The sequence below is a fragment of the Catharus ustulatus genome, chromosome 1 (genome assembly GCF_009819885.2).
Source record: "Catharus ustulatus isolate bCatUst1 chromosome 1, bCatUst1.pri.v2, whole genome shotgun sequence".
In the NCBI taxonomy this organism is placed as follows: domain Eukaryota; kingdom Metazoa; phylum Chordata; class Aves; order Passeriformes; family Turdidae; genus Catharus; species Catharus ustulatus.
In genome coordinates this window covers 638544-653741 of record NC_046221.1, presented here as the reverse complement: position 1 = coordinate 653741, position 15198 = coordinate 638544, and the positions used below count along the sequence as shown (strand labels likewise).

General features: G+C 54.3%; 2 protein-coding genes across 3 annotated transcripts in view; one reads left to right on the top strand and one right to left on the bottom strand.

Annotated features, from left to right (window-relative positions):
* The window catches only part of DHX30 (DExH-box helicase 30), a 32557-nt gene extending 24020 nt beyond the window's left edge, over positions 1 to 8537 (bottom strand). The window contains exons 1-2 of the mRNA XM_033055208.2: positions 8460 to 8537; positions 4959 to 5010 (exon numbers count right to left, since the gene is read on the bottom strand). Coding sequence (XP_032911099.1) covers positions 4959 to 4989 — 31 coding nt within the window. The 5' untranslated portion in view covers positions 4990 to 5010; positions 8460 to 8537. The remainder of the gene's footprint in view (positions 1 to 4958; positions 5011 to 8459) is intronic.
* A 1487-nt stretch (positions 8538 to 10024) lies between these two features.
* The window catches only part of SMARCC1 (SWI/SNF related, matrix associated, actin dependent regulator of chromatin subfamily c member 1), a 59987-nt gene continuing 54813 nt past the window's right edge, over positions 10025 to 15198 (top strand). Inside the window, exon 1 of one of the 2 annotated variants that reach the window (XM_033055321.2) lies at positions 10025 to 10148. The gene's annotated coding sequence lies outside the window, so the exon portion shown is untranslated. The remainder of the gene's footprint in view (positions 10149 to 15198) is intronic. The other variant, XM_033055330.2, reaches the window with a different exon arrangement.

Sequence of the window (15198 nt, the reverse complement as noted above, 5' to 3'; positions counted from 1 at the left end):
GCGCCCCCCGGCGGGCGGGAGGACCCGGAGCGGCCCGGGAGCGGCGGGGCGGAGAGGGAAGGGAACGGGAACGGCGGGACACGGGGAGGGAAAGGGACCGGGAAAGGGGAGAGGGGACGGGAAAGGGGAAAGGGACCGGGAAAGGGGACGGGAAAGGGGAAAGGGACCGGGAAAGGGGAAAGGGGACCGGGAAAGGGGAAAGGGGACGGGAGGGGAAAGGGAACGGGAAAGGGGAAAGGGACCGGGAAAGGGGAAAGGGACCGGGAAAGGGGAAAGGGGACGGGAGGGGACAGGGAACGAGGAGGGGAAAGGGGACCGGGAAAGGGGACGGGGAGGGGAAAGGGACCGGGAAAAGGGAGAGGGGACTGGGAAAGGTGAAAGGGACCGGGAAAAGGGAGAGGGGACCGGGAAAGGTGAAAGGGTCCGGGAAAGGGACCGGGAGGGAACAGCAGGACAAGGACAGGGAGAGGGGACCGGGAGGGAAAAGGGACGGGGAGGGAGGAGCTGGAGAGCGGAGAAGGGAAGGAGATGCTGTCCTGGCCGCGGCCAGCATTCCCGGGGCTCCGGAGCCGTGGGAGCACCGGGATTCAGGCTATGAAACACCGGGAATTCCGGCCATGGAGCACCGGGATTCAGGCCATGGAGCACCGGGAATTCTGGCTCTGAAACACCGGGAATTGCGGCTATGGAGCACCGGGATTCACGCCGGGGAGTACCGGGAATTCCGGCCATAGAACACCGGGATTCAGGCCATGGAACACCTGGAATTCTGGCTCTGAAACACCAGGAATTCTGGCCATAGAGCACCGGGAATTTCGGCTGTAAAACACCGGGATTCAGGCCGTGAAACACCAGGAATTCCGGCCATGGAACACCGAGAATTCAGGCTATGAAACACCGGGAATTGCGGCTATGGAGCACCGGGATTCACGCCGGGGAGTACCGGGAATTCCGGCCATGGAACACCGGGATTCAGGCCATGGAACACCTGGAATTCCGGCCATAGAACACCGGGATTCAGGCCATGGAATACTGGGAATTCTGGCTATGAAACACCGGGATTCAGGGCCATGAAATACTGGGAATTTTGGCTGTAAAACACCGGGAATCGCGGCCATGGAGCACCAGGATTCCGGTTCTGAAACACCGGGAATTCCGGCCATGGAACACCGGGATTCAGGCCATGGAACACCGGGAATTCAGGCCATGAAACACCGGGAATTCCAGCTATGAAACACCGGGATTCCGGCTCTGAAACATCGGGAATTCCGGCCATGGAACACCAGGAATTCTGGCCATGGAACACCGGGAATTGCCGGAGCAGCGGACGCACAGAGCCACTGTCCCACACTCCTAAAAGCCAACTCCACCTACAGCCCATTCATTATTCGCCAATATTTGAGAGCAACACTAAAAATCTTTAAATCTTTATCAGCTTTCAAATAAGTCTTTGCAAGATCTTAAAATCTCAAATCTTTATCAAATCTTAAATCTGTAAAATCTAAAATGAAAATCTTGATCTTAGACTCTTTATAAAATAAACCAGCCCTCCCCACTTCTCCCAATTCCTTGTTACTCAGTTCTACATTAATTATTCCGTATATTATATTAAATATATGTATATTTTATGTGATAATGTATTAAATATATGTATTATATATGTATATACAATATATGTACATATATTGTTTCATACATTATTTCCACATCAATTGTTTCATTATTTCTGTTCAGGTATAGAATTCTTAAGGCTGTAGAGCTGGTAGAAATTCTCTCCCTATAAGATTATTTATTTGTTTATTTCAATCTGTTTTTTTTCCCTAAGCAATTAATCTATGTTTGCCCTGGCTGTACTGGGACTACCATTAAGTTTTGCTTTTCTTTAAACCTGGATCTCATTTTTATGTCATATTTTATTACTGAGTATTTTGTGTGTAAAGTGGAAATTAGCATGAGTGGCTGGTTAAGCATCATGATGAAAAATGGGTTTTTAAAAGTTTTTAAGTGGGTTTTGTTTGTTTTTGAATCAGAAAGAAAAAACTTCAATAAGACAAAAAGTACTGACTTATACAATGGCACAGTTCAGTTTTACAGTGCCATGAGAAGAGGTTCAAGAAGAATAAAGTTATCAAATAAAACCCTTTACAAAAACAATTAAAAAGGGAAAAAAAGAAGAAAAACACCAACAATAAAAAACAACTTTGGAAGAGTCTTATTATACCTTCTCCCATATTCACTTTTTAGAACCTCTGAATTACCTGCAGATTTGTCTTTGTAGATTCTTTTACTAAAAAAAAAAAAAAAATGAAACACAAACCCAGATCTTGAATCAGCACCAGATGACAAAAAAAAAAAACCACTTTTTTTTTTTTTAAAGACATGAAGTTATTCTGACAAATTACAAATTTTAAGAGATTGGTTCACTAAAATGGGAAAAATAATTCAAAATTGATTGTTCATTCAAAACACATCCAAAGATCTCCCAGACCACCAAAAAGGAAAACAACTCCTCCCACTGAAGGGAATTAATCCTGAGTTAATCTTGGGACAGCACGTTGCACAAACCATTATTTGTATTGTTTTACTGACATTTTACTATTCATTCAGGAATAAACTGAGGTGGTTTGGAAACAAAAGCTTCAAGGAGGACTGGAAGGGAGGCTGGAAAGAGCATGGCAACATCCCCAGATCCTGCTGGGAAAGCAAAATCCACTGAGAAAATGCTAAATGGGAATGGAGCTGCTGCTGCTGCTTTGGCATTTCCCCAGATCCAGCACGGGCAGGAACGGAACCCAAACTGTGACCATGGAGTGTCCCCAGTCCTGGACATCCAGCAGGGAACCCAAACTGTGACCATGGAGTGTCCCCAGTCCTGGACATCCAGCAGGGAACCCAAACTGTGACCACGGAGTGTCCCCAGTCCTGGACATCCAGGAGGGAACCCAAACTGTGACCACGGAGTGTCCCCAGTCCTGGACATCCAGGAGGGAACCCAAGCTGTGACCATGGAGTGTCCCCACTCCTGGACATCCAGGAGGGAACCAGGCACCAGGAGCCCCAGGGAGCTGGGAACAGTGGGGGAGACTGGGGGGAAAACAGAGCCAACACAGCCCTGGGAACTGGAAAGGCTGGGAAACATTGGGAACACACAAGCAGAGGGATGGAAAAGCTGGGAAACATTGGGAACACAGGCAGGAGCTGGAAAAGCTGGGAAACATTGGGAACAGACAGGCAGGGGAATGGAAAACCTGGGAAACATTGGGAACACAGGCAAGGGGATGGAAAAGCTGGGAAACATTGGGAACATGAGCAGAGGGATGGAAAAGCTGGGAAAACTTGGAAACACACAGGTAAGGGGATGGAAAAGCTGGGAAAACCTTGGGAACACACAGGCAGGGGGCTGGAAAAGCTGGGAAAACTCAGAAACACACAGGCAAGGGGATGGAAAAGCTGGGAAACCTTGGGAACGTGAGCAGAGGGATGGAAAAGCTGGGAAACCTCAGAAACACAAGCAAGGAGATGGAAAAGCTGGGGAAAATTTTGGAAACACACAGGCAAGGGGAATGGAAAAGCTGGGAAAACCTTGGGAACATGAGCAGAGGGATGAAAAAGCTGGGAAATTTTGGAAGCACACAGGCAAGGGGATGGAAAAGCTGGGAAAACCTTGGGAACATGAGCAGAGGGATGGAAAAGCTGAGAAAACCTTGGGAACATGAGCAGAGGGATGAAAAAGCTGGGAAATTTTGGAAACACACAGGCAAGGGGATGGAAAAGCTGGAAAAACCTTGGGAACATGAGCAGGGGGATGGAAAAGCTGAGGGACGAGGTTGACAGGCAGTCCCAATGTGCAGGGACACACAGGGGTGAGGAGGGCTGGTGGTTTGTCCCCAAAAATGATATAAAAAATTATCTTGTGGGCACAGAAACAGCAGTGAAGACTCAATTTATTAACAAATTCCAGAAGTCACCAAGTCCAAGTATCTTTATTTTGCAGAGAGCAGCGTTTAGCAGCACAGGCAGGATCTCCAGAGCCATCTCCAGAGCCATCTCCCAGCTTTGGCAGCTCCTGGCATGAGCTGGGCTGGACCAGCCCCTCCAGCCAAGCCTGTGCAGAGGCAGCAGCTCCTTAACGAGCCAAGTTTCATTAACAAATTCATTTATCCCCAGTCCCAAACCCAGCCTGGCCATGACAAACCACCAGCCCTCACCAGGAAAGTTGCAGCTCTCCACCCTGACTCCAACCCCACTCCCAGGATGTGATGGAGGAGAGGGGCTTTGTTCCCAGCTGAAGTGACTTTGTGCACAATTCCTGCCCTGGACTGGGAAGAATCCTGGGATTTCCAGTTAAACCCAGCACCCCAGTGCTGGTGACTCAGGGCAGGGCAGTGACAGCAGTGCTGGGCTCACTGCTGGGTTTCCTGAGTGCCAGGGAAAGGGTGAATTCCCTGGGATGGAGGGAGGGGTCACTGCTTCAGCAGAGCTGGAACATTTTATTCCACTCTATCCACTTCCTTTAGGACCAAGTAACAGAGCTCAGGAAAGATCCACAAGTTAAAACAGGAAACAGTGACTCAAGGAATTTCTGAGGACAAAATGTGATTGAAAGGAAGGTTGGCAAAGCAATGACAGGGAAAAGAGCCATGGTGACAGTGACAGGTATTAAAGGATCAGATCCCAAGGACAAAGAGCTCATGGAGCTGGTACTGAGGGATGCAGGAATATTTAGCAGGACAAAATTAAAAGGGAAAAAAACTGGATTTGAAGCTAAACAGTAAACAAGTGTCCAATGTGTGTGGATAACACTGCAGGGCTCCTCCCCTGCCCAATCCCACTGTGTCCCCAAAATCCTGTCCTGTCCCTCCTGTCCCATTCCCTCACCACTGAGCTCCCTGCTCACACCCATGAGCTCCTCAGGCTCCTGGAAATGCCAGGGGAAGTGCAGGCTGTGTCAGGCTTACCTTTGAGGGAATTCAGCGAGAACATCTCCATCCCGGCGGGAAGGGTGGGTTCCTGGGACAGCAGCAGGGAGCACAAAGAAACTGCAAGTTAGAATTGCTATTTCCTCTGAAATGTGTCAGGTGCTTCTGCTTTGTCTCTGTGGTGAAAATGAGGGGGTTTTAAAAGCCTTTTAGGCCAGGATGAAATAGATTATTTCCATTATTCCCTTTAAAGGGAATAAAAAAAAAAACCCAACAGGAGAAGAAAGAGAACTCTACTTTTGATAATGTTCTTTACTGAAACTGAAACTCTAAACTAAAATAACTTTCACTCAAGTAAGACAAAACCAGCTTTGGTTTGGGGTGTTTTATCTGCCTTGCCAAGTATTAAATACACTAGGGATGCCTGGAAACAGTCACAAGGATTTTCTATAAGCTTGGATCAGACAGGTGAGGACTGAAGATCATCATTCACACACAAAGTTAGTTTGGAGCTGGACTTCCATGATCCTGGTGGATCCCTTCCAAGTCAGGATATTCTGGGATTCTATGGACATTAACTGTCCCTACCAATGACTTCCTGTGCATGCAATTATCAGTCCAATTATTCAGTTTAGCTTTCAATAAGACAAAATTACTTCAGCAGCAAAAAAAATCATCAAATAACCCCAGCCCATTTTCTGGCCACATCTCTGGACATGACCCCTTGTCCGTGGTTCCCTCCCCACAGACACACATTCACCAACCTGCCGTGGCTGCCAGGGCCACACTGCCCTTCTCCAAGGATCAAATCAACAAAAACAGACTCAATTCACTTGGCAAAAATTAAACCCCACGTGTGCTGTGGGGAATCTCAGAGGGAAATGTCCCTTGTGTGACTGAGTCACTGCAGGGAACAAAGCCAGGGTGTTTTTGTGGTCCTGGAGCCCTGGCACACAGCAGCCTGTGCCCCCTTCCACAGGGACCATCCCAGCCTGGGTGACACAGCCTGACAGCCAAGGGGATTTGGGATCAACTGTGAGAGTCCAGGATTGCTCCAGCAGCAAAGAGCCAGTCCTTGAACCCCCTGAAGTGTGGGGAGAGGAAACCAGGAGTGGGACAGGGAATGCTGCAGGGAATCCAAACTCCAGGAATCCAGGAGTGTGACAGGGAATGCAAACTCCAGGAAACCAGGAGTGTGACAGGGAATGCAAACTCCAGGAATCCAGGAGTGTGACAGGGAATGCTGCAGGGAATCTGAACTCCAGGAAACCAGGAGTGTGACAGGGAATGCAAACTCCAGGAATCCAGGAGTGTGACAGGGAATCCAATCTCCAGGCATCCAGGAGTGTGACAGGGAATGCTGCAGGGAATCTGAACTCCAGGAATCCAGGAGTGTGACAGGGAATGTGAACTCCAGGAAACCAGGAGTGTGACAGGGAATGCTGCAGGGAATCCAAACTCCTGGGGCCACATCCCCCTCCTAAATTCTGAAGTGTGACCAAAGAGGGGGAGCTGTGTCCCAGGGAATCCAGGGAATCCCTCCTCAGCATGCTGGGACAAGGCACCAGCTGGGCAGATACACTGCAACATTCCCTGGGGGAATTCAGGGAACAAGGAATGGCTCTGCCATGCTGGGGTGGGAAAAGGGGCTCTTCCAAAAATGGCTTTGAGCTGAAAGAGGGCAGGGCTGGATGGGATATGGGAAGGAATTGTTCCCTGGTACAGGTGCCCAGAGCAGCTGTGGCTGCCCCTGGATCCCTGGAGTGTCCCAGGCCAGGCTGGACACTGGGGCAGGAGCAGCCTGGGACAGTGGGAATGACCCTGCCACGGCAGGGGTGGCACTGACTGATCCTTACACTCCTTTCCAACCCAAACCATTCCACGATTCAATGGATAAATGCAATATAAAGTTGAGGGAAATGGTATTTTCTGCTCAAGAACAAAGAAATAAAAAATTGAAAATCCTTCCAGGGATGAGGTTCCAAGATGAACAACTGAGATCCCCTTGGATAAGCAAGATTCCAGCCCAGCTGTTTGTATGATCCTGTCTGCAGGTCCCAGCTGAGCTAGGAGCCTCACTGGGAACCAGCAAGAGTCAGACTGGGTGGGAGCAGGGAGGAGAATAAAGGATCTGCTGAATCTGAACACCAGGATCCAGACCTGGCAATCACTTCTAGCACATCCAGCAGCCTGGGGGAAATCCCAGGGTTTGCTCCTGCAGATCCTGATCCCAAACAAAAAGAAGTGTCCAACTGTGGCAGCTGCTCCAGCCCCCAGGGAAACACAGGGATTCAGGAGCAGCATGGAAAGGGGACACTGGAAGACTCAAAATGTATTTTATGTGGTGACAGGAGAGATGTGGGAGCTCCAAGGACACTGGATTTGGGAAGGAATGGACCGTGATGACACAGGACAGGGAATGGTACAGCTGGAATGAGAACCCATGGCAGCGTGGAGCCTCGTGCCTCACACCCAGCAAACTGCACAGGCCCAGGTGGGAAAAGAGCCACTAAAAGTTTGTCAGGAATAGACTCAGTGCTCCCGCTGCAAAGGCAAAGAGTGAAACCAGGCAATGTGGCACAGAAAATTGTCAGATAAAATCCCAAAGGATGGGAAGGAACTGGGCCTTTGTTGGGGTTCCTTAATGCACTGGAAAACAGCTAGATGAGGAAAAACCACATCCCCGAGAGAAACGCAGGGAAAATCACAGCAATTCTGATTATTGCCTGCTGGGATATTCCAGCAGTGTTGGAAGGGGCAGAGCCCCGAATGCTTTGTGAAGAGAACAAAGGAGAAATCCTGCTGTCTCCCACATCCATCCCAAGGATGCCCTGCCCGGGCTCCGGCCAGAGCCAACAGGCCACTCACAGCAGCGATTTTTAATTTTGTTACTTTTGGCTATTGGGGCCAAAGGAGCAGGATCCGCGCAGGAAAGCTCTCCTCGCCCCGCGGGACTGTCGCTGCCGAGCAGCTGGAGGGGACAATGCAGGGCTGCAGGTGGCACCGCTCCGGGACACCGGCACCGGGGCCACACGGGTGACCGGAGCGACGATCCCCGCGGCCACGGGGGACAACGGGGCCGGCGGTGCGCGCGGGGAGAGGCACAGCAGGGCACGGAGAGGCAGGAGCGGGCACAGGCTGCGGGAGAGCGGCTCCGTGCGGGAGCGGAGGCTTCCCGGGCAGGGATGGCAACTCCGGCCACAGCCGCGCTCCCGCCGCCGCTCCCCGGGGCTCTCCCCGCCGGGCCCTCGCCCAGCCCCCGCGGGCAGCGGTGCCCCGGAGCCCCCCCGAGCATCCCCGGGGCCCCCCGAGCATCCCCGGCCCCGCCGGTCCCGCCGAGCATCCCCGGTGCCGCCGAGCATCCCCGCCCGCGCCGCCCCGCCCGCACAGGCCGCGGCCCCGCACGGCCCTCCCCGCCTCGCCCCGCTCTGCTGGGCGCCATCCCCCACTCCTCCGCCTCCTCCCGCCGCCGTCCCGCCCCCGCGGCCCCCCCGGTTCTCCCCAGGGGTCGCGCCCGACCCTCGCCCGCCCCGCACCGACCTCCGCACCGCGACTGCCGCCGCCGGGCCGCCCCTCGGGACTACAGCTCCCGGCAGCCTCCGCGCGCGCTTCCGGCGCGGCGCGCGCTTCACTTCCGACCCTGCCCCGGAAGTCGGGCGGCCCGCGCGTTCACTCCGTCCAGCGGCGCCACAGCGCGGGGCCGCGCGTGGGTGCGGGGCGGGGTCTGTCCCCATGGCAACAGATGAGCCAATGGGCGGCGATTGCGGTTCCATGGCAACGGCAGAGCCGATGGGCGGCGCGGCCTGTGGGGGCGCTGTGGCCTCGGCCGCGCCGTGGGACGGTTCGGGCTCCGATCCCGATCCCGATCCCGATCCCGGTTCCGGTCCCGATCCCGGGGTGGGATCCTGCCAGACCCGATCCCAATCCCGATCCCGGCTCCGATCCCGATCCCGATCCCGATCCCGGCCCCCGATCCCAATCCCGGGGTGGAACCCTGCCAGACCTGATCCCGATCCCAATCCCGATCCCGGCTCCGATCCCGATCCCGATCCCGGGTGGGACCCCTTGTGGAATTCTTGACACTTTGCTGCCTTCTCAGAATGGCAGTTCTGAAGTTCTGGAGTTCGGATTTCTGGATGTTTGGTGGGTTTATTACTCCCTGTATCTCCAGAGGTTTCCTCCTGCAGCTGTTTGTTTCTGCTTTGGAGTGTTCAGGGATGGGGGAACCTTTATGAACTGCAGGGATGCGAGGGACAGATTTGTATTGGGGATTGTGATTTTAGTTAAGGACTTTCTGACACTCTAGTTGATAATGTTCGAACTGAAATATGCTGTATTTTTATACATTAAATACATATTATATACATATTTTTGCCTTTTTTGCCTTTCTGTTCGATTCACAAATAAAGCATTAGTAGAGACTCAAAACTAAGTGGTGTTTATAAAGGAAATTTGGGGGAATAGCTTCATAATGACCATTCCTTGGGTGTAGATGTGGTACGGAATGTTCCCCAGCCGGTACCGAGGGCACGCTCGGTGTGTTCCGATCCCGGAGTGTTCCCGGGCGGTACCGAGGGCACGCTCGGTGTGTTCCGGGCCCAGAGCATTCCCCAGCCGGTACCGAGGGCACGCTCGGTGTGTTCAGGTCCCGGAGTGTTCCCCAGCCGGTACCGAGGGCACGCTCGGTGCGTTCCAGGCCCGGAGTGTTCCCCAGCCGGTACCGAGGGCACGCTCGGTGTGTTCCAGGCCCGGAGCGTTCCCCAGCCGGTACCGAGGGCACGCTCGGTGTGTTCCGGTCCCGCCGCCCCCGGGGTCCCTCAGTGGGAGCGGCTTGGGCGGGGCCGCGCGGGGGCGGAGCCAGGAGGGGCGGGGCCGTGAGGGGCGGGGCTGCACGGGAGCGGCGCGCGCGTTCCCGTTGGCCTTCCCGATCAGATCCGCCGAGCGCGTTCCCGTTGCCGTGGCGGGCGCGCTCCCGGGGTGGGCGGGGCGCGGGCCGGGGCGCGGCGCATGCGCGGCGCGGGGCGCGCGGGGACAATGGCGGCGGCGGCGCTGGCGGCGGGCGGAGGCCCCGGGAGCGGCCCCGCGGCGGCCCCGGCGGGCGGGCCCGGCCCCGCGCTGGCCGCGGCGCGCCGCAAGGACGGCGGCCCCGCCGGCAAGTTCTGGGAGAGCCCCGACACCGTGTCCCAGCTCGACTCGGTCCGCGTGTGGCTGGGGAAGCACTACAAGAAGGTGCGGCCCGGCGGGCGCGGCGGGTACCGGGCGGGGAGGGAGGGAGGGACGGCCGCGGCTGGGACGAGGGGCTCGAGGACTCCGGCGCTCTTTGTGCCCCGCGGCCTCGCCGCTGCGGCGGGTGGGGGCGGCTCGGGGGCAGCCCCGGGGACATTTCCGCTCCCTGGGGCCGGCCGTGCCCGGGGCCGTGTGCGGGGCAGCCCCGGTGGAGCGGGGACGGCGCGGGGGCCCCGCGGTGCGCGCTCGCCCCAGGCCGTGACCTTCCTGTACGGGCAGGTCCCGGCCCGGCCGGGTTTCGCTGCAGCCGCGCCCCGGCCGTGTCGGGAGTGCTGGAAAAAAGGAGGAAAAATCCACCGGAGTGCTTTGGGTGCCGCCGGGAGCCGGTCCGGGCGCGGTGGAGCCCCGCGTGTCGCTCCGAGCCCCTCGGGGCAGCGGCACTGCTCGCTCCGCTGCCCTTGGGCTCCTCTTCCTCCTCGCACGCTTGCTCGGCTCGGCCGCTTCGCTTTCTCTAAGTGTTGTTTGTGTTTGTTTGTTTTCCGGTGTGCTGGTTGTATAACTTCATTCCAATCCCCGAGCCGTGAGAAATGTCCCGGTGTGAGTTCGCAGCGTGTCCGCGCCGCGCTGCAGCGGTGCTGGGAGGGCTCCGGTGGGACGGGAGCGATGCCCGGGGCTCGGTGATCCCCGCATTTCCCCGCTTTGGGGCCGGCCCGGGCTCCATCGCCCCTGCATGAGCACAAGCTGCTGTTGGTTCTTTGTGTTCAGGGAATCTGAGAACGGGAATCTGAGCCGGATCGGTGCGGGGTGAAACCAGCTCGGGTGTGTTTTTCCAGTCCTTCCAGGTCGGGTCGGGGTGTGGGGTGCAGCTGGAAGCGGCAGCTGGAGCTCTTTGTGTTGACAGGGAAATGTAACAGAATATTTCTGCAGTTTGCCTTGTTCCGGTTGTGGTTCTGGAGGAGCTGTGGTTTTCCCTTTGCCTGTGCTGCTGAGCAGCCCCGGGTCCCAGCAGATCCCTGGATCCCAGCAGGATCCCTGGAACAGCACGCTGCTCTGAGGAGGCTCCGGGAGCCCTGCTGAGAAATAGAAATTAGATCTTTATTTCTCATAGTTCTGGAAAGTAATTACAGTTGGGCAAAGGAGACTTTACAGGGTGAGTGAGTTTTGGAATGTTGCTGTGAAAATCCTTTTAGAAAATGAAAAATCTTTTTGGTTTGGGGAAACAAGAAAGCTGATATCAGTGTTTAAAGGTGGTGTTTAACACTCCAGAGGGAAGGTTGGTTCCCTTTTGGGGGTGCTGTAAAGGGACTCTGGTTCATCTCATGCCTGTTTTCATCCTGCTGTGGCTCCTTCCAGAGAGGTACATGGTGGTTTTAACTGGCTTTTGTCCAGTTTGTACTCTTAAAAATAGATGTTTGTGCATGTCAGGGGCGAAGCTGTCAGCAGCAGTCGCTGTGCCCAGCTCTGGGAGCTCCAGGGACACTGGGAACCAGTGGGACAGAATCCAAGAGCAGCACCGAGCTCGGTCACGGATCCAGAGGTCCCCAGGGGCAGGGAGAGTTGGAGAACTGCATTCACAGAGCTGCTCATTCTGTCTCTAAATTAGACAAGATTTTAGCAGTGAAGAGTTCTCTGTGTCTCTGGAGTACAGCAGCTGCTGGGGAGTTCTTTGTGTCTCTAGAAAATCCCAGCTGCCTGAGAGTTCTCTGTGTCTGTAGAAAATCCCAGCTGCTGGGGAGTTCTCTGTGTCTCTAGAAAATCCCAGCTGCTGGGGAGCTCTCTGTGTCTCTAGAAAATCCCAGCTGCTGGGGAGTTCTCTGTGTCTCTAGAAAATCCCAGCTGCTGGGGAGTTCTCTGTGTCTCTAGAAAATCCCAACTCCTGGGGAGTTCTCTGTGTCTCTAGAAAATCCCAGCTGCTGGGGAGCTCTCTGTGTCTCTAGAAAATCCCAGCTGCTGGGGAGTTCTCTGTGTCTCTAGAAAATCCCAACTGTTGGGGAGCTCTCTGTGTCTCTAGAAAATCCCAACTGTTGGGGAGCTCTCTGTGTCTCTAGAAAATCCCAGCTGTTGGGGAGTTCTCTGTGTCTCCAGAGCACAACCAAGAACAAAAGAGGTTTCAGTAGTAGTGTGGAAAACTCACACCTTGAAACACTCATTGACAGGCACCAAACATAATGACAGACAGTGAAGTTACCAATATTATACTGAAGTTGTTTATTCCAGGCTCCCTCCTGCCCCCTGTTTGTGTGTGTGATGGCTGGAAGTCAGTTTGTGTTGTTTCTGTGCATCAGGAGAGGCAGGAGGGAAGTTGGAGCTTTGCTGGAAGCTGGGAGTGGGTTCATGTGTGGGTTTGGAGTCCTGGGTGATCTGACAGCCTTTAATAAATCAAAGTCACAGGATCCTGGAGTGGTTTGGGTGGGATGGGACCTTAAAGCTCTTGCAGTGCCAGCCCTGCCATGGCAGGGATCCAGGGGCAGCCACAGCTGCTCTGGGCACCCTGTGCCAGCCCTGCCCACCCTCCCAGGAACAATTCCTGCCCCATATCCCATCCAGCCCTGCCCTCTGGCACTGGGAAACCTTTCCCCTTGTCCTGTCTCTCCATCTCTCTTCAAAGTAATTTGGGTAGTCTGTAATGGAGCTTGGTGTCACCACAGTTACTCAGAAATTCACAGTTCAGAGGTAAACTGGGCAGTTGTCTTTTTATCATATTAATGCTCATTTATCTCTGACATTGTGCATTGTTTAGGTAGTTTCTTTCTCAGTAAGCCACATCCCTTATATTAAAATGGTGCTGTGTATAAAACCTCTTTCTAAGGTAGTTTGGGAGGGTTTTTAGCAGCTGCCTGGTGGAGGATGAAACCCCTGACCTCAGCCTTACAGCTGTGCTCCCCAAGGACCCATCTGGGTGTGCTGTTCATACCCAGGGCCATGTTTGACTCCTGGGTGGCTTTGACAGCTCTGCCCCTCTGAGACAAAAGGCCAGAGAAGTTGGTTTTTGGGAGGCAGGGAGGAGGCTGGTGTGGTTTTTAAGGAAGCAGTGGAATGTTGGGTTAGAGGGGATCAGGGCAGGAGCTGAGCACGGGGAGCAGCTGGGAGCCGTGGAGAGGGGTCTGTCAATCCCTGGGGCTGCTCCAGGGGCTGGGCTGTGCCCAGGGGGTGTCTGTAGGGATCTGGGATCCTTGGGCTGTGTCTGTAGGGATCTGGGATCCTTGGCTGTGCCCAGGGGCTTCTGGAGGGATGTGGGATCCTTGGCTGTAGGGATCTGGGATCCTTGGCTGTGCCCAGGCAGTGTCTGTAGGGATCTGGGATCCTTGGGCTGTGCCCAGGGGGTGTCTGTAGGGATCTGGAGTGTCTGTAGGGATCTGGGATCCTTGGGCTGTGCCCAGGGGGTGTCTGTAGGGACCTGGGATCCTTGGCTGTGCCCAGGCAGTGTCTGTAGGGATCTGGGATCCTGTTCCTCCCTGCCATGAATATCCTGGGGCAGAGGACAGCAGGTTGCTGGCAGCTGCTCGGGACAAGCACAGGCACTTGTTCCATCAGCTGTGTCTGCCTGAGGACACCTGCTGTCCCCTACTGTCCCCAGGCTGCCCTGGCTGCCTTTGCAGCTCTGCTGTCCTTGGCATGACCCTGCCGTGACTGGCTGGGATCATCCAGGGAGGTTCTGTCTCTGCAGCTCTTTTGTGTTCTCACCTTTGAAAAGGAACAGGAGCTGTAACCCAAATCAAAGCGTTTCAGTGTGGGTTTTCCCTGCTCTGGGGCAGCCTGAGCTGAAATGCCCTTTGTTTTGGGGAAGGTGTGTGCAGCAGGGCACAGCACTGAGCAGTGCCCACATCAGAGCTGGCTGTGATCTGTCCCCTCTCGGTGACAAAGGCTTCCAGGGCAGCTGCAGTGCAGCTCTGGCTGCACAGGGATTCCCTCTGCTGCTGCTCACACTCTTCTTTCTGACCACACATTCTCTGCCTAAAGCTGGCAGGGTGGTTTTGTGTTTCTAATTATCGTGGAAACGTTGGGAAACTCTGCTGTGTCAGTGGGGCTTTGGCATTTCAGCACAAGAGCAAAATCCTCTTATGGAGCAGGGCATCGTTCTGTCCTCTGGAATTCACTGTTCAGAAACCTTTATTTGCTGCAGGATCATTTTGTGGACGTGAGGGGAAAACCTGGAGGTGTGTTGGGCTTGATGCCTCTGTGGTCCCTCAGACCCACTGTGAATGGATTGGGGAATTGTCTGCTGTGTTTTTCTGCTTAGAGATCCCTTTGTGCTGCTCGTTAGCATGCAGAAGTGAGGCAGGGGGGTCTTGGGCTCCTTCTTGAAGGGTTTTTCCCCTTATTGTCCAGGGCAAGGTAATGGGCTTCTCATTGAAAGGATCTGCAGGATAGTGGCAGTGCAAAGGAAGATGAGAAGGTGTTGTCTTCCTTTCCAGCTTCCAGCTGTCAGTGCCTCCTGCAAGAGGTAAAAAAGGGAGCTTCAGGAAAAGGAATGATTGCCTGGAAAATTCATATGTCTGAGAATAGGCTTTGCAAGGTGTATTTTCGTGTAATTTTCTTTTTTATCTGAAGGAAAATAGCTGAAAAAAAGTAAAGTAAGTCAGTACAAGGATACCACCTCTTCTGGATTTGTTTGTGGGAGTTTTTTGAAGGAGTTTAATAAAATCCCAGACTTGTTTGGGTTGGAAGGGACCTTAAATCCCATCCAGAGCCACCCCTGCCATGGCAGGGACACTTCCACTGTCCCAGGCTGCTCCTTGGGCACAGCCAGGGATCCAGGGGCAGCCAGAGCTGCTCTGGGCACCTGTGCCAGCCCTGCCCACCCTGCCAGGCACAATTCCTGCCCCATATCCCATCCAGCCCTGCCCTCTGGCACTGGGAAGCCTTTCCCCTTCTCCAGTAGCTCCATCCCTTGTCCAGAGTCAGAGCCAGGAGTTGGGCTCAGTGATCTTTGTGGATCCCTTCCAGCTCAGGATATTCTGTGATTTTGATATAATTAAAACATTAATTCCTGGGGGAGGCAAGAGGGCAAATTGAAATGCAGCTTTGAAATTTTAGCCTTCAGTTCTTTCCA